The sequence below is a fragment of the Lycorma delicatula genome, chromosome 4 (genome assembly GCF_047948215.1).
Source record: "Lycorma delicatula isolate Av1 chromosome 4, ASM4794821v1, whole genome shotgun sequence".
NCBI classification, from domain to species: Eukaryota; Metazoa; Arthropoda; class Insecta; order Hemiptera; family Fulgoridae; genus Lycorma; species Lycorma delicatula.
The window spans coordinates 134,782,469-134,808,378 of NC_134458.1; the positions used below are offsets into that span (position 1 = coordinate 134,782,469).

Below are 25,910 nucleotides of genomic sequence, written 5' to 3' on the forward strand. Positions count from 1 at the left end.
AAAATTCCAAATGTGTACCTTTATATTTAATTGAAGTGTAAATAATATTCAAAAGGACTTTTTGTATCTAGAGGCCCGGCAATATTACATTCTGTTTCTTGGTCTTGGTTGTAGGGCATTGTTATCGGCTGGACAACATTAATGGGTAGTGTATTTTTTGTTTAGGTGTTGTTTTGTTTTTAATTTTATGCAAAGTTTAACTTCTACATAATATATATAATAATGTTAACAAGTTGTTCTTCAAAAATGTTTGCTTAAACTTGCACATATTTTATAAATACATTTGATACTGATTGTAATGGATGAAGTGGCATGTGGCATATATTTTAAGTTTATTCAAAAATTTATTTAGGGTATTCTGAGGTAAAAACAAGAAAATTTTTTTTTTAAGAACTCTAATAATCACTTCATTTTTATGTGAACTATTTGTATTATATACCGAAGGGACGATTATGTTGAATTTATTAGAAATTAAAAATTTAAATCTGATAGATTTACTTTTTTTATTTTCTAGATTGGTCATTTAATTACTTACCTCATCAAACAAACTTGCTTTATATTTTCAATATATAATTTTACTTTCTAACGTTGAACAAAGTTTATTTGAAATTCTTTAAAAAATCATTCAAAATTAAATTCAGGGAAAGGTTGTAAATTTCAGTTTGTCTTAAAAGTTTTTTTTTTCAAAAATATTGTGTGGTTACGTATCCAGATTTTTATAGTTATGTCAATCAAGGAAGAGAAATTCCTATTAACAGGTAGTTCCTTTTTTTAGGAGTAATGATTTTTGTTTAACAGTGGTAAAAGTTTAGATTTTCTGGCTTTTTTGCTTTATCCTCCTTGTATTTCTGCATTATTATTGTTATGGAACCAAGCAGGTATGTAATTCCTAGTGTCTATACTAGGATAAAGTAAATGGGATTTTTTAACCGTCTATTACTAGTACAGTAGCAAAATTTACTTTTCAGTAGTCAAATGTTTGTTTTGTAGCCTTTACTGGGATTGAAACTTTCTTTGTATGTATATGAATTTTATTGTAAACACTTTTTTTTGTTTCGTTATTATTGTTCTTTATGTTATTGTGTTACAAGTTTTCTGGGGATGGGCGTAAACAAAAATTTGTTTTTTAAAGAATTAATAATGATAGTTTTTTGTAGTAGAACTAACTGGTATGTAAAAAAGAAAGTTAATGTTTAGGATTGACTGGTTTAAGTTGTAAACACTAAGATGCCAACCTCTGTAGGGAGTAGTAGCAACTCTGTCTTTCATTCAGAAGGTTGTGGATTTGAATCCAAATTGACATTTATCTCATTATAAATTTTCATACTTAATTCCTTCCAAGTAGACTGGCTTTAGAAAAATTCCTGACTGGTTGGAGTCTATCACGCTGTAAAACTCCTGTCAAATTGCTCATCCAATCTCAGAAAAAATATAGGGGAAAATGGGCATAAAAGGAAAAAAATTGTATCACAAAATTTAGCACTGTTGATTATTTTAATCTTCTTTACTTTTTTCATTCTGTGTGAATAGATTTTAATATAATAAATACATTCGAAACTTATCACTTTTATTCTTCCTCCAAAATTAGTATGCAATTAGCATCAGTTTAGTAGCTTTTAGCATCCAGAAAATAATTAATACCATGGATATGGATGAAACTGCAAACATTACAGAATTTAACTCTGAAGCAGATAGCTTGTAATGTTTTATATTTCATGAATCTTTTTTAATAATTTTGGAAGAAATATTTAAATTGTATTATTTTTTCTTACTGCAAAAAGGTAAGAATGGATACAAAATGGAATTTTCCTTCTGTTGCTAAAAAATTTGTTATTTGTAATTTAAGTTAAGCCAGTATTGTTTCTGTTATTACAGTAACCATTTGTTTTCTGTTTTATTGTCACTTCTGCCTAATAAATTTGTAAATTCTTTGCTGTTCTTATGTTTTATGGTTTTATGTTTATTATTCATAGCAACTTTAATAACATTAATCAAATTATGAACGTTATCTGCTGGTCTTTAATATTGGCTGACTCCAGCTTGAAATTCTTTCAGTATTTGGATGCTCTATCCAAAGTGTTGGAAGAATCTATTCAATGTCAACTAATATATATCTTCTTGATTATATTCCTCTGCAATTAGATGCTCATCATAAATCATCTCCTTTATGAAGTATAAATGAAATTGAGTTTTTGAAACAATTACTTATCGCTTCAGTTTCATAAATTTTGTTGTATGTGTCACCTGCTTCTGAAGAAAAATTGTATGGATTTTTAAAAAAAGACTCAGAAGGAATCTAGTTATACCCAGTGCCATTTTATTTTTACTTCTTTTAATCATAATAATTAACTCGGTTTTAAAAGGGCATCTAAAATTTCATTGACTACAAAAGGCCTCGGCATAACTGCTTATCCTGTAAAATATCATCTGTGGATTAACAATTATTATTAAAATGATTTAACTCACCTGAAGCAGGGATATTATTATCAGATGGGAAACCTGTTTTTAAAGTGTGACTAATTTGTAAAATTTTCCCATATCATTACTTACTACATTCCTTAAATGGATGAATATGATTAATTAACTTATAATATGCAAGACTGTTGGTTTTTCAATTTACATATAATATGAAGTATAATACATTACAACAGGATGGTTCATTTACTGCTGTTCTATAAGAATGCTGCAACTGTGTTCTATACGAATACAATTATCTGCTGTTTTATTAGTCATATTAATTTAGAATTACAAAATGTTGATAAAAAAATTTGTTTTTACTACATTTATCGTTCAGTCACTGCATTGGTTTTCTTTAATACAAAACAAATTAAAAACTTAAGAATAAATATTTGGAAAATTGATTAAACATGTTGAACAGACTATTAAAGAAAATTTGAAAATTAAGAAAATAATTGTTTCCGTTACTTTTTGTTATAAAAAAATAATTTTTCGAAAAGAAAATTAAACATTGTGCCACCTTTAATCAGGCTTGTTTTTCTTTTTGTTTTCAATTACTCCCTGCTTTGGCAGGGATGATTAATCAGTTTTGATTATTGTACAGTGTATTTTTTACATGCATGAAAATCAAACCCCGTACAATTTTTTTTATCTAATAACAAATAATTCCTTGAGTACACATTGTAAGTTTTAATCTATATCTGTTAACGTAATCGCATATACAAAATTTTCATTTCTACTTTATATCAAATATAAAATTAAAAATGTCTTAATCTTCTTTCATGAACAGATTTCTGACAGTATTTACAAACTTTGTTTTTGCTTCTATATTATAATTTAGGTTACCAGTTAATGTATTGCATTCACAAATTCCAATGGCATTTATTTTATTTTACTCAAGAAATTGTACTTCCTTTGAGAATGTCTGCTTTATGAAAACATATGTATTTTAAATGAGTGCACAATGTTTGAAAATTTACTGTATATTAAATTGATGCTGATGGATTTATATAAAGTAAACAAGTATTAATTGCATAAATGATGATTGATGTTAGTGAACTATGTCATTCTCAGTTTTCTACAGGTAAAGAGGGGACTATGCTTCTTCATAAATAAAAAGTGGGAAAGAATAACATAACACAAAAAAGATCAGTTTTGATTATTTTACAATGTATTTTTTACATGCATAAAAATCAAACCTATACAATTTTTTATCTAAATGATTTTTTGAATATTGTTCAGAGTGTTCTCTGAAATCTTAAAATTTTATTTTATTAAGAAAAGAAACCTTAAACTTTACTTTAGGAGATTGGGGATTAAACATTTTTGTTGTTTAAAATTGTTCATATTTCAACTATCTCACCACATATCTTGAGTTTATGTCAGAAAGGTGTTGCTGTTGCTGGTTTTTTATTATGTAATCTCATACAATGGTTTTTATTTGTATTTATCTTTTGAAAAATGTTTTTGATTGCACTATTGATCGATTATATTCAAAAAACTAAAATATATTATATTTTATATAATTACTTATTCTAATTTCTGACGATTAAAAACTGTAATCGTAGTTTTTTTTGGGTTTGAAGATACATAATAGTTGAATCCCTGTTGTAGAAAAGAATTGTAAATTTTTTGTGAGCACTGCTATTTGTTTTCAAATAATTGTGTGAAATCTTCAAATAAATTTTTTTAAACATTAAATGTGTACAAGGATTGGTTTGAGACAAGTATAAACATTAATTTGGTTTTGAGTGGTGTATCCAACGTATTATAAGAAATTAATTTTTTTATGCAACTCTTGATGTTATATATTAAAATTATCAAGTTAATATATTATTATATGAATTGTATAAATATAAAAAGAAATCATGTTTTTATAAAACTATTGATTATAGGTCAAATACTGTGACAATTCTTCTATCTTTTTTTCTGATTTGATAAAAGGAAATTCATTAGTACATTGTTCCTAATTTTTTAATAATTATTTGATCGGATTAGTGTTATGATTATAGGTGCTACATTAATTCTGTTAAATGATGTTTTGAATTTTAGATTTATTTATTTTTTATGTTCTTATCATGTTTTACATACTCTTCAATTTATACAGGATTTAGAATAATAATAAAAGAAAGGAGCCTTAAAATAGAATTGAAATAAGATAAAATATATACAACAGAGAGAATGTAACTTCACTATTGTTTTTTAGCCTGTACTCTGAGGAAATAATCCTGAAGTAGTCCTGACAGAAGAAAATGCAGATATTAAGGGAAATGAAAGAGTAAATTTAGTTTACAGACTAAAATTATTGTTGATGGAAAACTTGAATGTTTAAAGTGATTGTGACTGAACAGATTGTGGGTATGGATTTAATATTAAACATTAATAAAATCAGATTTATAATTTTTTTTAGATTGTACAACACCAGTGAAATCTACTTCTTTGTGGTTAATATAGAAAGTTAAAATAGTACTTCAGAAAGCTCAAAAGAAAAAGTATTTAAAACAATATTTAAAGAGAACTATGATTATACAATAAGGTATAAACTTTATTTTTGGGGAAGGGTATTAATAAAATGAGAAAGGTCTTTGTAATAAAGACTATATAATTTCTACTCATTGTTTTTTTGTGAAATTGAAGCATGGATTCTGAAGAAAGAGATCATGGATAGATTGTGGAAGGATTTGAATAATAGGCATGTAAAATGTTTTAAAGATGAAATGGATCATTGTGTAAAGAAAAGATAGTGATAAACATCACTAAACCAAGAAAAATCAGTACATTGGTTATATAATTTGAAGGGAATAAAAATTTATTTTTACTAATAATTATCAAAAGGAAAACCCAAGCGAGATGGAAGTTGTAGTAGAAGATGATTTAAATAATATAAATGTGGTTCAAATAACTATCCATTGAAATATTTATCTTGTCTTCTTGGTGATAATAACTTTCCTGGTTGTTTGCTTTTAAAAAATGAATATTGTACATAAGGAGAATAAAGTAAAATGAATCATTTTTTTATTTTCGGTGAAATAAAACCTTTATTGTCCCACTTAATTCTGCGACAGAATGTAAGTGTCTTTATATCTCATTGAGAGATTCTGTATTTGAATATTGGTTAGGTGTGGCTCTTTGTGCAGTAAAATTCTGAGCAAATTCGTACTGCCAACTACAGAAAAAATTGTTTTACTTTTATTTTCAAAACAACCGTAGATTTTACTCTCTTTCCATTTTTTGAGTAATATTTTACAGAAAATGTAAATTTTAAGTATTTAGAAAGAAACAGAAGAAACAATTTTTTCTTAAATGCTCATTGTTGTGAAATAAGTTTTAAATTTTGAAAAGCAAATGAAAAGTGATGACTCAACTCCACATATATCAAAATCTGTTTCGAGAAGATATTTTTGAAACTTTTATTCAGTGATATTGGCCATACAATGTTATTTTAATTTATTATGAAATCATAATTTCTTTCAGATTAAGTTATAACGTGAAAGATATACTTCTTTGACTCATTAACTGTTGTACAGTAATAAATGAAAGTGGGCACATGCTTAATGAATGTTGTTTTAGTAAATACAGCAAATTATTTTTGGAGATTGAGTTGTGTTATTTCAGCTTTGTATATTATGATCTTTTAATAACTTGAAAGATTTATTTTATTATTCTGTCTGTATATTTTTATTTAAGTTAATATATAATACTAAAAAAAAGTAACAAATAGAATAAGAAGTTAATAATAGCGCTGTATGTATTAGATTACTGTAATTATTATTTAAAACTATTTATTTTATCAATTCTATTGTTACAAAATTATTATTGTTGTCTTGTAATATTATTAATCGACTTCCTATTTTATTATGTTAATTAGTAATTATTAATATTTAACAATCTCTTTTAATAAGACACTTTTTTATTGGTACCATTATCTAAATTCCAATGTTTAATTAGAAAAAAGCCATAAATATAATTATTAGTGTTAAAATATTTTAAAATTTATTATTATTTTTTAATCGTTTGTTTATACATTACTTAAATGGTTTCCGTTGATTATTTTCAAGGTCAGCTATATTAAAAACGTTTATAATTCTAAATTAATCCTTCAGTTTTTTCTGGTAGTATATTATTAAATAAAAATATTAATAAAGAATATAAAAACTACAAGGTTTGTTACTTTTGTCTTAGTTAAGGAATAGATTGTTTGTTAGTGAATTTTTCTTTATGAAAAGTTTTTTATTTAGTTTACATTACCTTAGAGAATGGTTTTTAAAAACAAAAAATTAAATTGGTGCGGATGAACTATCCTAATGTACATAATATAGCCATCTCCTGTTATAAATTATTATTAATTTCCTTTTGATACCTTTCCATACCTTCCATGTTTAATTTAATTTAAATTAAAATTAATATATATATTTTTTTATTTTTACTTTTATTAAATATTCTTCCTCTCAGTATATTGTTCAATCATAGTGTTCTGCTATAAGGGCAGGTCCTATCACATCTGCTGCTCTCCACTTTATTCTGTCCTTTGTTAATATCTTTGTTTCAACATATTTTCTTTTTCTCATAATTCCATCCATCATTTGAAATCTCTTCCTTCTTCTTCCTTTCCTTCCATTCACCAAGCCTTCTATCGCATCCACTAATAAACACCTTCTTCTCATACAGTGTCCTAGCCAGTTCCTTTTCCTGTATTCAGTCATGTTTAACATGTTCCTGTTCTCTCCAATTCTTAATATTTCTTTATTTGTCATCCTCCATATGTCAGATGGTCTTGCCATCTGAGATTTATCATTCTGCACTACACCCACATCTTAAAAGACTCAATTCGTTTTCTGTCTGCCTTTCTCATCATTTATGTTTCAGCTCCATAAAGCATCACACTCCAGATACAACATTTCATTAATCTCTTTCTTAATGCTGAGTTAACTTTCCACACATCAATCATCATCCCTTCTTATTAAATGTTTGCTTACTTTTTGATATTCTTGTTTTAATTTCTACTGTGCAAGTCAGGTCATCAGTTATAAAGCTCCCTAAGTACTGAAATTTCTTCACCTGCTCTAAAACTTCATTTCCTATCTTAATTTCAATCGTCTTCTCTTTTCCCACCTAATACCATATATTTTGTCTTCTTTTGTTATATCCTGACTTTTGCAAGCTTCATTTAAGTCATCAAGTATTACATTTAGTTTATTTTGACTCTGCCAGTAACGCCATGTCATCAGCATCCTACTCTTCTTCCCTCTTCTTTATTCCTCTTTTCTATTCAGATAGCATTTAATTATTTCTTCCAGATATATACTAAACAGCTAAACAGTGTTGGTGACATGCAGCATCCCTGCCTCACTTCCCTTCCAATCACTATCCTTCCTGTCATTTCATCTCCTACCCTCACTTTTATTCTCTCGTTATTATACAGATCTTTTATTATGCACTCCTCTTTCCAGTCAGCTCCCTTCTCTTCCAAATTAGCAGTAATTTATCCCATCTAACCCTATCAAATGCCTTTTCTAGATCGACAAATGCAACATACACTACTCTATCTCCTTTCCATGTATCTCTCACCTATTACTCTTAGTATCCATATAGCTTCCCTTGTTCCAGTACCTCGTCTAAACTCATACTGTTCTTCATCAATACTGCCATCAAATTTATTATATATCTTCTTATTAAGAACCCTTAATAGTACTTTCTCTCTCTATGAATCATGAGACCTTGTCGTTGGTGAGGGGGCTAGATGCTCAGTGATACAGAATAGCTAGACCGAAGGTGTAACCATTACGGAGAGGTATCTGTTGAGAGCCAGACTAAGGAATGATTCCTGAAAGAGGGCAGCAGCTCTTTCAGTAGTTCTTAAGGGCGTAGGTCAGGACGACTTAAACAGCCATATCAACATCACTCAATCGTCTGAGTACTGTGCAGTTAAAAGAAATGGAAAACTACAGCTGATTTTTATCTAAGAAACTGTAGCTAGCTCTCTGCATTTTCACATAACAATGATGGAGGCACCTTCCTTGGTAAAACAATCAGGAGGTAAACTAGTACCCCGTTCAGATCTCCAGGTGGGGACTACTAAGGAAGAGGTCACAAGAAAATTAAAAAATAACATCCTACAAGTTACAGCGTGAAATGTTAGAAGTCTAAAAAAGGTTGGTAGGTTAGAAAATTTAAAAAGGGAAATGGATAGGATAAATGTAGATGTAGGAATTAGCGAGGTTCGGTGGGAAGAGGAAAATGACTTTTGGTTCGATGATTTTAGAATAATTAACTCAGCTTCAAATAATGGGCAGGCAGGAGTAGGTTTCATAATGAACAAGAAGATAGTGAAGAGAGTAGAGTATTTCAAAATGCATAGCGATAGAATCATTGTAATAAGGATAAAATTGAAACCTAAACCGACAACAATTGTTAATGTCTATATGCCTACAAGCGCCCATGATGATGATGAGGTAGAGTGTGTATACGAAGAAATTGACGAAGCAATTAAACACAAAAAAAGGATATAAAAATTCAATAATAGTTGGAGATTGGAATGCAAGCATTGGAAAATGCAAGGAAGGAAATATAGTGGGTGAATACGGGCTGGGCAAAAGGAATGAAAGAGGGGACCGACTTTTGCACAAAGTATAATTTAGTAATTGCTAACACCCAGTTTAAAAATCATAATAGAAGAATATACACATGGAAAAAGCCAGGTGATACTGCAAGGTATGAGATAGATTGTATCATGGTTAAGCAAAGATTTAGAAATCAACTCGTTGACTGCAAAACTTACCTGGAGCAGACATTGATAGCGACCATAATTTAGTGATAATGAAATGTAGATGGGGTTTAAAAACCTGAAGAAAAGGTGTCTGATGAATCGGTGGAATTTAGAGAAGCTTGAGGAAGAGGAGGTAAAGAAGATTTTTGAGGAGGACATCGCAAGAGGTCTGAGTAAAAAAGATAAGGTAGAAAATGTAGAAGAAGAATGGGAGAATGTTAAAAAGGAAATTATTAAATCAGCAGAAGCGAACTTAGGCGGAATAAAGAGAACTGGTAGAAAACCTTGGGTTTCAGACGATATATTGCAGCTGATGGATGAACGTAGAATATATAAGAATGCTAATGATGAAGAAAGTAAAAGGAACTATCAACAATTAAGAAATACTATAAACAGGAAGTGCAAACTAGCGAAAGAAGAATGGATTAAAGAAAAGTGTTTAGAAGTGGAAAGAGGAATGAACATTGGTAAAATATATGTGGAGCATAAAGGAAAGTTAAGGAAAATTTTGTTGTACATAAATTAAAATCTAATAATGTGTTAAACAAAGATGTTACACTGATTTATAATATGAAAGGCAAAGTCGACAGGTGGGTGGAATATATGGAATAGTTATATGGAGGAAATGAATTAGAAAATGGTGTTATAGAGGAGGAAGAGGAAGTCGAACAGGATGAAAGGGGAGAAACAATACTGGATCTGAATTTAAGAGAGCATTAAAAGATTGGAATGGCAGAAAGGCTCCTGGAATAGACAGAATACCTGTAGAATTACTGCGCAATGCAGGTGAGGAAGCGATTGATAGGTTATACACACTGGTGTGTAATATTTATGAAAAAGGGGAAGTTCCGTCAGACTTCAAAAAGAGTGTTATAGTCATGATAGCAAAGAAAGCAGGAGCAGATAAATGTGAAGAATACAAAACAATTAGCTTAACTAGCCATGCATAAAAAATCTTAACTAGAATTCTGTACAGAAGAATTGAGAGGAGAGTGGAAGAAGGGTTAGGGGGAAGACCAATTTGGTTTCGGGAAAGGTATAGGGACAAGGAAAGCAATTTTAGGGCTCAGATTAATAGTAGAAGGAAGATTAAAGAAAAACAAACCATCATACATGGCATTTATAGACCTAGAAAAGGCATTTGACAACGTAGACTGGAATAAAATGTTCAGCATTTTAAAAAACTTAGGGTTCAGCCAACATTTACAGGAACCAAACAGCAACAGTAATAATTGAAGAACATAAGAAAGATGCCGTAATAAAAAAGGGAGTCTGACAAGGATGTTCCCTACCTCCTTACTTTTTAATCTTTACATAGAACTAGCAGTTAATGATGTTAAAGAACAATTTGGATCCAGATAATAGTGCAATGTGAAAAGATAAAGATGCTAAGATTTGCTGATGATATAGTAATTCTAGCTGGGAGTAAAAATGATTTAGAAGAAACAATGAATGGCATGGATGAAGGTTCTGTGCAAGAACTACCGCATTAAAATAAAAAAGAACAAAATGAAAGTAATGAAATGTAGTAAAAATAATGTAGATGGTCTATTGAATATAAAAATAGTAAGAGAAAAGATTATGGAGGTAGAAGAATTGTTATTTGGGAAGTAGAATTACTAAAGATGGATGAAGCAGGAGCGATATAATATGCCAAATAGCACAGGCGAAACGAGCTTACATCAAACATTAATTTAAACATCAGGAAAAGATTTTTGAAAGTATATGCTTGGAGTGTAGCTTTACATGGAAGTGAAACTTAGACGATCGGAGTACCTGAAAAGAAAAGATTAGAAAAGCCTTTGAAATGTGGTGCTATAGGAAAATGTTAAAAATCAGATGGGTGGATAAATTGACAAATGAAAAGGTGTTAAAAGTTGGAAAAATATAGTTAAAAGAAGAGAGATTTATAGGCCACATATTAAGGCATCCTGGAATAGTCACTTTAATATTGGAGGGATAGGTAGAAGGAAAAAATTGTGCAGGCAGGCAATGTTTGGAATATGTAAAACAAATTGTTAGGGATCTAGGATGTAGGGGGTACATTGAAATGAAACAACTAGCATTAGATAGGGAATCTCGGAGAGCTGCATCAAACCAGTCAAATGACTGAAGACAAAAAAAAAGTACCTTAGCTGCATGTGATATTAGGCTAACATCCTGTGTTCTTCACATTTCTTTGTATTTATCTTTTTTTCTATTGGTAGCATTATTGTATCCTGAAAGTCCTCTGGCTACTTTCATTCTTCAAGTATTCCATTGCATTGTTCTAGTATCAACACTTCTTGTGTCTCTCTTAGTGCTTTGAACAGTTCAATTTGTATTTCATACAGCCCTCTGCTTTTCCTTTTCTCCTCATTTATTTCACTTCTACAAAAGGTCTACTAAAAGTTGCAGTACATTTCACATGGATTCCTTTGTTATCTAGCTCTGACTTAAAAAAAAAAAACATTATTATTGGTACAGTAAAGAACTCGTTAAGTGTAAGATCATTTAATTATTGGTAATATTTTAAAATTGTTTAATTTGCAATTTTTTCAGTTAAAATCATTATATTATGTACAGGTGTGATTCAGGGAAACGGAAATTTTTAAAATTAGAATATTCATATGAAAAATGTTAAATTTATTTATAACATTTAAATAGAGAAAACATACACTTATGAATATATACCGGTTCACAAAACCTATTTTTTGAAGATTACATTTTGCAGGTGAGCTCCATCTCTGCATAGACATTCCTGCAATCGTGTAGTGAAACTATGAATGGTTTGACGCAACAATTCAACAAGAATTTCAGCAATTGTGTTTGGATGTTGGCTTTTAGTTCTGTTGCAGCAGGTTGACCATTATACTCTGCTTTTAAAATGATCCCAGAAGAATAAATCGTACGTTGACAAATCAGAAGACATGGGAGGCCATTTATTGAAATTATATGGTTGCCTGGTTGCCAAAAAATTAGTGTACATCAACTGTCAACATTCATACTGTGTGTGGTGTCGATCCATCTGGTAGAAACCAAACATTGTCAATAATCTGTAGGTTTTGTACAACAAAGTTTTTCAGCATGAAAATATATCGATCTAATGTGATTGTACTTCTGAGGCCCCATCCTAGTTTTCAAAAAAATAAGTGCTTATTATGCCATATGATGACACAGAACACCAAGCAGTAATCTTGTTGCTGTGTAGCAGGTGCCAGTGTAGTATTCTCTTGTGCCAAAAAACAAAAATTTTGTTTATTTACAAATCCGTTCAGGTAGAAATTGGTTTTGTTTGACATCCACAGTTTGTTAAGAAAGTTATTGTACTCATTTATCTTTACAAGCATTCATTCACAGAATCGATGGTACATTGGGTGGTTTAGTTTCAGTTCTGCAGCTTATATGGGTGGTAAAGTAAATCCTGTAACAGTATTCTTTGAGCACTTAAACTATGATGCAACTGTAAAGACACTGCATTACAAAGAATTGAATGGTGTGTGTTTCTTATGGAGAATAATATTGAGACAGACTGAGCGTCTGTCTCAATATTATCTGGTCTACTAAAGGTCTGCAAACTGCCTGGAGGTTTTTTCATTACTGAGCCTGTTTCCTTAGAATTACATTATCTACGTACATTTGTATCTTATGTACCCATTTGGCACATATTTGTTTTATCTATGTACCCATTTGGCACACACTTTACAAAACTGTGGTTTGTTTGTGCTGATCACTTGACAGCTCCCATAACTTATTCCAATTGCATGTGTTGATGACAGTACACGATCTTAAATTTAAAGTGGTGCCTTAAATTGAACTGGCAGGGAAATTCTCTTCATGGAGCCACCTTTGTCATTTTTATAAAAAGTTTTGATGGTGAAAGCACCACTCCAAGTATCCATGATAAGTAAATGGCCAGGTGGCATGAGCTTGGTCTAGTGGTGAATGCATCGTCGTAAATCAGCTGATTTTGAAGTTGAGAGTTCCAACGTTCAAGTCCTAGTAAAGGCAGTTACTTTTATATGGATTTGAATACTAGATCACAGAGGCTAAACAGGGGAAAAAAGGTGGCAGAACTGGCTTCTATATGTTATTCAGTGCTGACACTTGTCCGGGGTTATCAACACAGATTTCAAAATTTCCTGTTTCCCTGAATCACTCTGTATTATTTAAATGATTTGCATTTATTATTTTCATGGTCAGCTATACCTGACTCTTGGATAGCTCTTACATAATGCTGCATTACATACTTTATTGTGTTAAGTTATGCAATATTGAATTCTAAACCAGCATGTGGAATTGAAAGTTATAAGTGTCATGCTGGATTTTTTTAAATAAAAGTTATTTTTTGTTATTAATTTTGAAATTTTTATAAAGTTCATCATATTTATTTGAACACTTTGTTTTCAAATGATTTTTTTTTTTTTATATTTACTGGTAATATACAAGTTACATATTTTACACAACAAACCAATTCTTCTGTGGTGTAATTTTATAATAACGTAAAATAACCTGGTAGTCGTTGAAATCATCCGTTAATTAGTATAAATAATGCAGTTTCTTTTCTTATCTACAAAGTTTTTTAAAAATTTATTGTAGAAGAATTTCTAAAAGATTAATTCTGGTTGATGTCATTTGAGATTTTGTTTGTATACATATACATATATATCTTTATGTACACAGTTGCTCATAATGAGAGTAAAAATACATAGATTAAAATGTAATAATGTTTGTTTTATTTTAAACTTAAGTATACAAGGTGTACTGATCTTTTATTGCCAAGTCTTTTTTTAAGTTCATTTCATAGATACGATTCTATCTTATGAGTGATAAATTATATTTAGTGTTTTTTTCTGTAAAACTGATTTAACTATTAGTATAAAACTGTTAATGCATTTTTTTTTTGTAATGTAACAGTTTTTTTTATACTTTCATTTTATGTATTTTTTCAATACATACTTAATTTTATATCAGAAGTAAATGTAATTCAATTTATGATTTTTTTTTAACTAATCCATAATTCTTTTTAATTTGAAGTAATCCTAATCTCCTTAAAAAAAATTCAGAGCTGTTTAATTTATGTTGTTTACTTAACCTAGCATTATAGTTTGTCTTTTCATAGATATTTTTTCTATTTTACTTGAAGTTGTTGGTTGAAACAGTTTTACTATGTAATTTATATTAAATGTATATCTTTTTGGGTCATTCTGATCGTTATAAAGTAGAAACTATATTGTTTTTTTTTAAATTTGTGTATTATGGAATCTTTACAAATATGTATTTTATATGGATTGCAAGACTATAATTCCAAAACTTGTAAAATAATTTCAGAAGTGAGGACGTGTATAAGTTTACTTGCTGGCTAGCTGGTCTGTACATTGTTTCTACTTTTGTTTTAGAAAGGACTATGAAGACCAATTTTATTTGATTGGTATTTCAGCTGTTATCTATTGTACAGCAACCTGTTATAAAACAGAGTCGCTGAAATCACTCTAAAGGCTGAGAGCTGGTGGTCCCATTACTCAATATTGAGCTGGTCCTGCATACATCAGAACAATTCCCAATTATATTTACATTTCAGAGATCAAGTGCAGAATTCAGAAATCGGTGCACTTTTATATAGATGTGAATGGCTGATGAATGATTTTGTTTTCAGCCAATAAATGTGTGTTGTAAAAAAAAATATTTTTCTGACAAGTTAAAGCCACCCAAATGCGGCTACATTGTTTCTAAAGAAATGACTATTTATTTCTAGAATTGTATAGCATGTGGGAGTATCTAACTGAACTGTTAATTGTTCACCCACTGGTGATTGTGTACATTTCTTGCTTAAGGATAATTAATTTTTTGAGCATATTTTAAAATTGTATTTTTTCCGTTACTTTTATAAAATTCATTTGTAATAAGTAGTAATAATATTTAAAACTACTATGTACCAGATACAGTATAACAGTCATTTAGTGTTTTTATAATAACACAATAATATACAATGTTTCACAGTATTATGTTGCTTGTATTAATATGATTTTTGTAACCTTAATAATTAATAATTTTATGTGTTTAATTTTCTTAAAAAAATTTAGATTCTATCCAATTTCAATTTTTTGCAGAGGCACTTTAGAGAAAATCTTATTAAAGCAAATTATTTACCTACAATGTGTGTATAAATAATAATAAAAATAACTTTTTTTCAAAAAATCAACTCTCACCTCTTAAAATGAAATGTATGCTTATTTTTTTGTTCTTATCCTCATCTCCCTCCAGTTTAAATATTTTTCAAAAATTTTTTGATAGTCTATACTTCAAACTACAAATAAAAGCTATCAAGAAATGTCTACAATTTTTTTTAAAATTATAGACCCTAAAATGCGGAAAAGTTGTTTTGAAAAAAAAAATTGTTTTCTTATTGTAGCCTTTATTGAAGGGAATATTAAATTTAAAGAAAACCTTACTTAAGCAAATTTAAGCAATTTTTGAAAAAAAATTTTTTTAATTTATTCTTCACCTCCAAAAAATATATATTCAGTTTTTTTTTTTACTATAGCTCTTTTAATTCTTACTATTAATAGGCAGGAAAGTTATGCCCTTTGCCAGGTTTTTTTTGATACAGTGGTGCAGTATCTTTACTTCACACTGTCTGTAATAAATAAATGCAAATAATTTTTGCTACAGCCTTTAAATCATTTTATAGATTTTCCCATGTCAGTTTGTTTGGTAAACAAGTAGCATATTCATAACTATTTATGACATTAATGTAGTTAAGGTGTAAATTGTGATTGCTCAATAATAAGACTTCTTGTCAGTGTCAGAAGGGAATGTGCAGTATGGCAAATCAAATTTCAGATAATGACAATTTTATAAATGTATGAATATATTAACTGATCATTTTATTTTATTCTAACAAATTTAATTTAATTTTCTTTAAATAGTGACTTCTAGTCACTTTGCATAGGGTTATTTAAAACTTTAAAATGCTGTTAAATTATTGCTCTGGTTGTGTCGGATATCTATTTAAGTAATTGTTGGGAGAATGTTAACTATAATTGAGTTTTTCTATTGTAATCCTCTTGATTGGTTCAAAGTATTTTTTTAAAATTATTAAGCTGTTAATTTTAGAGACTGTTCCCAAATTACTAGATTAGAGAGAATCATCTTTAGAATGAAATAGAATACGTTACTGCTATTCTACAGAATACAGATAATAGTAGGTTTTAATGACTTCATTTCTTCTATCACTCTATAAATTATGATTTAACAATGCACCTGTGTACTAATTTTTTTTAATACCTGATTTTTCAGTTTTTTCTTATTTTTATATATAAGTTACAATATTTTCCACTGTTCGGAATTTTCACATAAAAATGTTTTTAAAAATCGTATGCTTATTTATAAATAATCTTTAAATAAAATTCTTGGAAAGTTATTTATTTAAATCTAGATAACAAATTTCCCTTTAAAAAAAAACATATTGAAAAAAGCGGTATTGAATTGAATAACTTAACTGGCTAAGCTGGTCAAGTTATGCAATTAATTTTTTTCAATTCAGTCATTTTAAACTCTATTGTATCTTTAACTCAATAATTAATTTTGATTTTTTAATAAAATAATGTTTCGGGCATTAAAAATTTGAAAATGGGGAAAAAAAATTTTTTTGAGGCTCCCATACTCAAGGGAAAGCATTTGGATAAAATTAATTTTTAAGAAAACTATAAAAAGTGGTGGTAATAAATTTAAAAAAATAATTTTTTTAAATTGTTTATAAATACAAAGATACAGCCATAATTCTAAATAAACAATTGTTATTTTCTATGAAGGGATGAAAATTTATGGTCAATTTTTTTTCAAGAAATACTAAAGAGTAAGGCCTATCAAAAAATTAAGATTTTTACATTTTAAATGCAATGGTTAACTTGCAGTATGGAATTAAATTTAAAATAAATTAAAAAAAAAAAAAAATTTGTTTACCACAGACCATTTCTGCAGGCAAAGATTTTTATAGTGGTTTGAAGGCCTATCGATGTAGAAAGTATAGATGCAAAAGCTCCCTTTAACTCATTTTCTGAAGCAAGATATAGGTTTTCCTTTTTTTTTGTCTTAGTCATTTGACTAGTTTAATGCAGCTCTCCAAGATTCCCTATCTAGTGCCTGTTGTTCCATTTCAGTATACATCCTACATCACTAACAATTTGTTTTACATATTCCAAGCATTGCCTGCTTGCTCAGTTTTTCCCATCTACCTGTCCCTCCAACATCAAAGCGACTATTCCAGGATGCCTTAATATGTGGCTTATAAATCTGTTTTTTCTTTTAAATATGTTATATGTTTTAATATGTATATTTTCTTCATCAATTTGCTGCAACACCTCTTCATTTGTCACTTTATCCACCCATCTTATTTTTAATATTTTCCTATAGCACCACATTTCAAAAGCTTCTGATTTTTTCTTCTCAGGTACTCCAATCATCCGAGATTCACTTCCACATAAAGCTACGCTCCAAACATATAATCTCAAAAATGTTTTCCTGACATTTAAATTAATATTTGGTGTAAGCATATTATATTTCTTACTGAAAGCTCATTTTGCCTCTGCTATTCAGCATTTTATATCGCTCCTGTTTCAACCATCTAGTAATTCTACTTCCCAAATAACAATTCTTCTACTTCCGTAATCTTTTCTTTTCCTATTTTTATATTCAATGGTGCATCTACATTATTTTTACTACATTTCATTACTTTCATTTTGTTCTTTTTTATTTTAATGCGGCAGTTCTTGCATAGGACCTTCGTCCATGCCATTCATTGTTTCTTCTAAATCATTCTTACTCCCAGCTAGAATTACTATATCATCAGCAAATCTTAGCATCTTTATCTTTTCACATTGTACTGTTACTCTGGATCCAAATTGTTCTTTAACATCATTAACTGCTAGTTCTATGTAAAGATTAAAAAGTAAGGAGGTAGGGAACATCCTTGTCGGACTCTCTTTTTTATTACGGCATCTTTCTTATGTTCTTCAATTATTACTGTTGCTGTTTGGTTCCTGTAAATGTTAGCTGAACCCTAAGTTTTTAAAATGCTGAACATTTTATTCCAGTCTACGTTGTCAAATGCCTTTTCTAGGTCTATAAATGCCATGTATGATGGTTTGTTTTTCTTTAATCTTCCTTCTACTATTAATCTGAGCCCTAAAATTGCTTTCCTTGTCCCTATACGTTTCCCGAAACCAAATTGGTCTTCCCCTAACCCTTCTTCTACTCTCCTCTCAATTCTTCTGTACAGAATTCTAGTTAAGATTTTTGATGCATGACTAGTTAAGCTAATTGTTCTGTATTCTTCACCTTTATCTGCTCTTGCTTTCTTTGGTATCATGACAATAACACTCCTTTTGAAGTCTGATGGAACTTCCCCTTTTTCGTAAATATTATACACCAGTTTGTATAATCGATCTATCACTTCCTCACCTGCTTGCACAGTAATTCTACCGGTATCCCGTCTATCCCAGCAGCCTTTCTGCCATTTAAATCTTTTAATGCTCTCTTAAATTCAGATCTCAGTATTGTACCTCCCTTTTCAACCTCTTCGACTTCCTCTATAACAGCAGTTTCTAATTCATTTCCTCCATATACCTCTTCAGTATACTCCACCCACCTCTCAACCTTTTCTTTCATATTATAAATTGATGTACCATCTTTATTTAATGCATTGTTAGATTTTAATTTGTGTACCACAAAATTTTCCTTAACTTTCCTGTATGCTCCGTCTATTTTACCAATGTTCATTTCTCTTTCCACTCCTGAACACTTTTCTTTAATCCACTCTTCTTTCCCCAGTTTGCACTTCCTGTTTATAGCATTTCTTAATTGCTCGATAGTTCCTTTTACTTTCTTCATCACTAGCATTCTTTTACTTTCTATGTTCATCCATCAACTACAATATATCCTCTGATTTCTACCAGTTCTTTTTGTTCCACCTAAGTTCGCTTCTGCTGAGTTAAGAATTTCTTGTTTAACATTCTTCCATTATTCTTCTATATTTTCTACCTTATCTTTTTTACTCAGATCTCTTGCAATGCCCTCCTTAAAAATCTTCTTTACTTCCTCTTCCTCAAGGTTCTCTAAATTTCACAGATTTATCTGACACCTTTTCTTCAGGTTTTTAAACCTCAATCTACATCTCATCACTAAATTATCGCTATCGGTGTCTGCTCCTGGATATGCTTTGCAGTCAACGAGTTTATTTCTTAATCTTTGTTTAACCATGATATAATCTATCTGATAACTTGCAGTATCAGAAAGCTTTTTCCATGTGTGTATTCTTCTATTATGATCTTTAAACTGGGTGTTCGCAATTACTAAATCGTACTTCGTGCAAAACTAAATAATTCCGTCCTCTTTTTCATTCTTTTTGCTTAGCCCGTATTCACCCACAGTATTTCCTTCCTTGCCTTTTCTGATGCATGCATTCCAATATCCAACTATTATTAGACTTTCATCCCTTTTATGTGTTTAATTGCTTTGTCAATTTCTTTGTATACACACTACCTCATCATCATCTTGGGCACTTGTAGGCATCTTTCCTATTTTCTTGTTCATCACGACATGGGGTATTTTCCCTGTCTTATTCATTATGAAACCTGCTCCTGCCTGCCCTTTATTTGACGATGAGTTAATTAATCTAAAACGACCTGACCAAAAGTTGTTTTCCTCTTCCCAGCAAATCTCGCTAATTCCTACTACATTTACAACCTACCAACCTAACCTACCAACCTTTTTAGACCTCTAACATTCCAAGCTCTGCCTCGTAGAATACTATTTTCTGGTAACCCCTTCCTTAGTAGTTCCCACCCAGAAATCCAAACAGGAGACTAGTTTACCTCTGAAATATTTTACCAAGGAGAGGCGCCTCTATCGTTGTTGCATGAAAATGCAGAGAGCTACATTTCTTGGAAAAAAAAAGAGCTGTAGTTTTCCATTTCTTTCAGCTGCGCCATACTAAGAAGATTGAGTGATGTTGATATGGCCATTTAACTCCTGATCTATGCCCTTAACAACTACTGAAAGGGCTGCTGCCCTCTTTCAGGAATCATTCCTTAGTCTGGCTCTCAACAGATGCCTTTCTGATATGGTTGTACCTTTGGTCCAGCTACTCTGTGTCACTTGACCACTGAAGCCCCCTCGCCATCAGCAGCAAGGTCTTCATAAAGGGAGAAGATATAGTTAAAAAAAGAAAAACATACAAAGTCATTTAATTATTAAATAATATTAAATAAAACGTTTTGGTAATTTGTAATCTTGAAAAAAAACTTAATGTTTTGTAAGAAAAGTTTTTGCTAAAGTGACACAGTAAAGATTTGAGATTTTATTTCAGCCACAATATCCCCACTCCTTTTTCCAGTTATTGCAAAAATTTAATGCATTCTTACCCAAAGGTAGGTAGGTTCCTGAAGGTAGTACCTGTCTATCAGGTTTGAAGAAAATCAATCAACAGGACCCCCAGACTTATGAGACCAAATTTAGGCTAACATACATATATAGACATTAAGCATAAACCTCTGTCTGACAAAAACAAATTTTTGAACTTAGGAGCATTGGAGTACATTTTTTTTTTTTTAGTTTATTTACAATCTATTTAAATTTATTTTTTTGTTGAAAAAGCTTTTTTTAATGTCTCTTTAAGGCATGAAGCTTAAAAAAAGACTAATATTTTTGAATCGTTTTTGAGTGATGTATATACTTTCCTGTTACAGCTACAGCTGAAGTAGCAGCATATGTTGCTAGCTGGGAAAGTAAAAAAAATGTTTTTAAGAATTGAAAAGTTACAAAAATTTGAAAGAAAAATAGTTATTTATTAACATAGTTTAATATTATTGAAAAAATCTTGACTGTGATTTTAGTAGAGGAAATTTATTGGAATGTATAAACTATATTCATGTGATGTTAACAGTAGAGAAGGGAGATATAAACAAATGTGATGAAAAATAATGGGTGTAAAAGTGAGGTAAAATAAAATGATGTAATATCTGTGCAATGCTGTAGTAAATATTAAAGAAAAATTTAGTTGAGGTTAGTGAAGCAAACATTGAACAGATTAAACACAAGTATTCTAATATAAGTTGCAGTTAGATAATTTTATGACAAAATTTCTTGTAATTAATAATGTTGAAGATTAAAATGAAATAAGTGGAATTATATTATTTGTTTCTGACTTCTTAACAATTTTAACAAATTTCTAAAATTCATCAACTTGTTTTAAGAAAATTTAACAACTTATATGTTTTTTTGTTAAAACCTTTTGACTTGTTAAATCTAACATTTTTTTAATTTATTTTTTTTTTTTACAGGAATCATGTGTCCATTATGGCCATTCCATACAATAATAATGTACCTGATCGTATTACTTCCAATATGGTTCATGTCGTGTAAAGTTATGCAAGTTTCTGCAACAAAATGGAATGTAAAATTCACTCCGCCACAGTTAACTGATATTTCTATGTATGATACAGCACTTATAAAATTAACATCAAAAGTTTCACAGGATGATATTAATTATGGAAAAGTCTATTTAAAAAGTGATAACCCAGATGTTGTTTCAATAATTAGTTCTCCAGTTGTACTAAAAACTGTTACACTTGATGATGATTTATCTTTTTCATCTATTTTTAATGTCAGTGCAAATTTTTTGGGTTATGCCAACATTAAAGCTGTTCTTGAAGAAGGTTCAGGTAAGTTTATTGAATTATTTAATAAACAATTTATAATTGTTCATTATTTATACAGGCTGCTATATAAGGGAGTGCGACCTGTTTAGTACTAACAGTTGGACTACTTAGAATGTAATTAGATAAAAAATTATACTTAGCATTGATTTCTAAAAGTTATATCAGTTAAAAAACAGGATATAATTGATGGACTGTGATCATTTGCTACCTGTGATATTTTTTTGAAGCTCCAGCTTTACCTGATTATAACCTAGGCCAGCTGATAGTAAATGAAGTATCCAGAGAGAGCAATAGGCAGATTTTATTGTTTTAAGTGTACTATGATTTACAAATTTTTAAAATGAGGATCTCAAAGCAATATTTTCATTAATATTTGACGTTATCTTAAAATTCAGTGTAACATTTGTTAAAACTCTCTTTTATATCTGGATTAAATGAACTTTATTACATTTCAGTGAACTTTTGATAATTTCAGTTGAGAATTATGAGAAAATTTCTTCAAGTAAGCTAAATAAAATACTTACAAACTTTTTAAAATCAATCTCTACTGGAAATGAAGAACAAAAAAAATTAATTCTAAACAATAAATATCATTATTACTGATATTTAAAATCATTCAAATTTACTTAATTGAATTATTTTAATTAGATTGTTTAATTTGGAAAGACACTATCCAAAATCTCTGTGATTTTGTTTTTACAAAAACTAATGTGTCAATTAAAGCTCAGTTGCATTCAAAATTTTGTCAGCAATTCTTTTCTTGAATTTAATTTAATTTTTTAAACTACTTCTTGTATATGTTCCTCAGGTAATTGAGAGAATTTAGATCAGTAGATCTCTTGCAGGCATTGGCCTACCATTAATTAATTGTAATTTGGCCTCCTTATCAGACTTAACTCTGGATAAGTCAGGTTTAAATGCTGTCTAACTTCATGAAACAATATTCAGAGGTGCACACCAAGTTAAAAACACTTTCTATTTGTAAGAGGATTGATGTTTGTCTTGGTTAAAAATTCTTCATCATATCCTCCAAGATAATCCTGAAGTATTTTCTTGATTGCTACAATTAATTTATCCTTCGTTCATACGATTTCATGGATTGAAATAAAATTAATTTTGAAAGTTAGTTGATAGTATTGATTTCATATGAATTTCTAATTCACCTATAGTAGAAAAATAGATTTTTCAGTGAATAAACTTGAATTTACAATATTTTTTCTCTTGGACCAGATTTTAAAAATTAATCTATCTGCCAATTCACATGATGTAATATATTAGATGATTTGCAAATAAAAGGTTAAAATTCTTCACATTTAGGGTTCTCTGTACTTTATATGTGAAATACCTGTTTAAAGCAAAATCTTTATTTATTATGCTGATTTGAAGATTATGCTGCATTTGAATAATTTTTTTTCAGCATTGGTTGTTTTCTGGGGCTTTCATTGAAGCAAGCAATTTTGAATGACCCCTCAGATGTTTATTACGAATGGTGGAAGAAAACTTTTGCATTTAGGAACTTTTCTCTTTACATGTTTCAGCGTGAAAATTTCCATTATAAAAATCATACATATAAACAATATTTAAATCCACTTCATTTGAAAACTGCATTGGCATCATAGAATAGTTAAGAAGTTTGGCTATTTCTTTCAAAGATAATCTCTATCTTTTGTTGTATACTTTTATACTCTTTGATACTGTATACTTAATTCTAAAAACTGAAGATATATAATTTAGTTATGAAAAATTAAGAGGTTACTGTAATAGTAATGAGATTAAATGTTATGAGCTGTTCCTCAATTTGAATTTGGTTTGAATATGTAGATGTTATTGATTTAAATTATTATAAATTCTACTAAATAATTATTAGCTGTAAATTATTACTATTATTATTATTGTATACATATATATATATATATATATGACGTTTAAGTAAGTTTACATAATGTGTTTTATTTCTGTTATTTTCACGATAGTTAAAACTATAAATAACTGAATATATTGCAAATAACTGAAAATGAAAATAATGAGGCAAATTATTAAATAAAATAAAAATACACTTTTAGCCATTGAATAATTTCTTCTACTTTTTCCTGTTGCTGCAGTTAACAACAAAATGTTTTTGACATAATATATTTTACAATATATTTTTAAATGAAAGATTACTGTTGTTAATGAGAATATGAATTTGGATAATTAATAGGAAGGAAAATGAAAGTATTAACTTATCTGCCAGCTATGGTAGTTCTGTTTGTAGTTCATAGTTTATTTGAAGTTTTTAATTTATAAAATATTATTTACAAATATTATCTGTAGTTGTTTTCTTTGGCGCATTAATTAAAAATAAATAATAGCATGTATTGCTGATGTAATATCTGTTCTGACAGTGTAGTCGTTTCCTGCACTGCCCTATTTTATAAAAATAAATAAATTACTGAGTTTTATTACAAATAAACAATTTGTAGATATTTAAAAAATAACAGCTGCTATATTAAATTTTTCTTTGTAGTGCTTAATTATTTCAGTTGATCATTTGATTAGTATGATTTTATTACACAGTGTTTGTAAAAGTGCATAGAAAAACCACTTATCATAAATTTTAAAAACTATTGTACAACACATGAGCTAAATAAAAGAAGTGTTAAATTGTTTATTTATTAGAACTAACTTCTTTTTTTTAATTATGCTTTCTTTAATAACAGACACAATCTCCTAGTCTGAAAAGATTAAGAATTTTCTTTCTCATTTTTTCAGAAATTCGTGAATCAGAACAGAGTGTGCAAATTACCGTTGTAAGAAAGGATCGCTTAATAGATAAAGCATTTGTCATTTCTGTAATTGTGTTAGTATCAATTTTGTATATCAATTTTGGTTGTGCACTTGATTGGAATGTTATGAAACAAGTGCTACGACGACCCGTTGGACCTTCAATTGGAATACTTTGTCACTTTTTTGTTATGCCACTAGTAAGTATATATATTTTTTAGTTTTGTTGTGATTTTATGATTTTAAGGTATTTAAAAATTTTAACACACTTTTAATACATGAAATCTCTATTAAACAAACACAGTTCAGACCAACATAGTTGATCAGATATTAACAGGTTTCCTAACCATTTTAACAACTGTACAATTAACAAAGTGTCATTTGCAACATTTCTATGAAGGAATTGTTTCAAATGAAGATTATTCTATAATTAAATAGACAAATGGCAATAGCAGATAAACTATTTATTTGAATAAAATGAAACTGTCTTATTGTTCAAGTTGGTAGCTCTGATAAATAAAATAAAAAACTGTTAGAAAAGAATTTCCACATTTATAACATTTTTTTGTTTATTTCAAAATGTTAGCTCTGCTTAAAATGTGTTCCATGGATGAGCAGTAGCATGCTGTGAGGAGTTTTGTATTCTGAAGATATAAACTAACTGAAATTCATTTGCAGATGTTAAAACATATGATAAAGAACACATTTTGAAACCATGAAAATTTTTATTAGTGTATTAAATCATGCTGAACATGTATCATTGATTTTCATTGAAGCAGACCAGTGGATTTTCATTATAGCATTTAGACTGAAGCTTTGCAAAATCACATTAAAGATCTTATTTGTAATTGACATACACATAAAAATTTGAAATTGTAATGCGAGTACTGGAAGTGGAATTTCCTTAAAATATGTTGAAGCGGGTTTTGAAACAGTTGATTCAAAATCACAGACACCTGAAGTCGCATTTATATGGAACTTAAACAAGAGTTTTTAGCATAAGGTAATGGTTTTATAGATTCCGTAACTTGTGATTAAACTTGAATTCATTATTTTGAGCCAGTTCATTCAAAAATCAGAGTTTTTAATGGAAACATCCAAGTTCACCCACCAGGAAACATTTCAAAACCAGCATGTCGAGCAGTAAAGTGATTCTAACATTTTTTTTGGGAAAGGCCCAATATATTGTAATTGTTCGGAAGAAAAATGCATAATCAACAGTGAGT

At 29.2% G+C, this 25,910-nt stretch overlaps 1 protein-coding gene across 4 annotated transcripts in view; it reads left to right on the forward strand.

Moving 5' to 3' along the window:
- Positions 1-25,910, forward strand: part of LOC142323888 (ileal sodium/bile acid cotransporter-like) — a 107,679-nt gene that overhangs the window by 61,041 nt on the left and 20,728 nt on the right. For all 4 annotated transcript variants that reach the window (XM_075364212.1, XM_075364210.1, XM_075364213.1 and 1 more), the window contains exons 2-3: positions 21,544-21,924; positions 24,673-24,884. In XM_075364212.1, coding sequence (XP_075220327.1) covers positions 21,549-21,924; positions 24,673-24,884 — 588 coding nt within the window. In that variant the 5' untranslated portion in view covers positions 21,544-21,548. The remainder of the gene's footprint in view (positions 1-21,543; positions 21,925-24,672; positions 24,885-25,910) is intronic.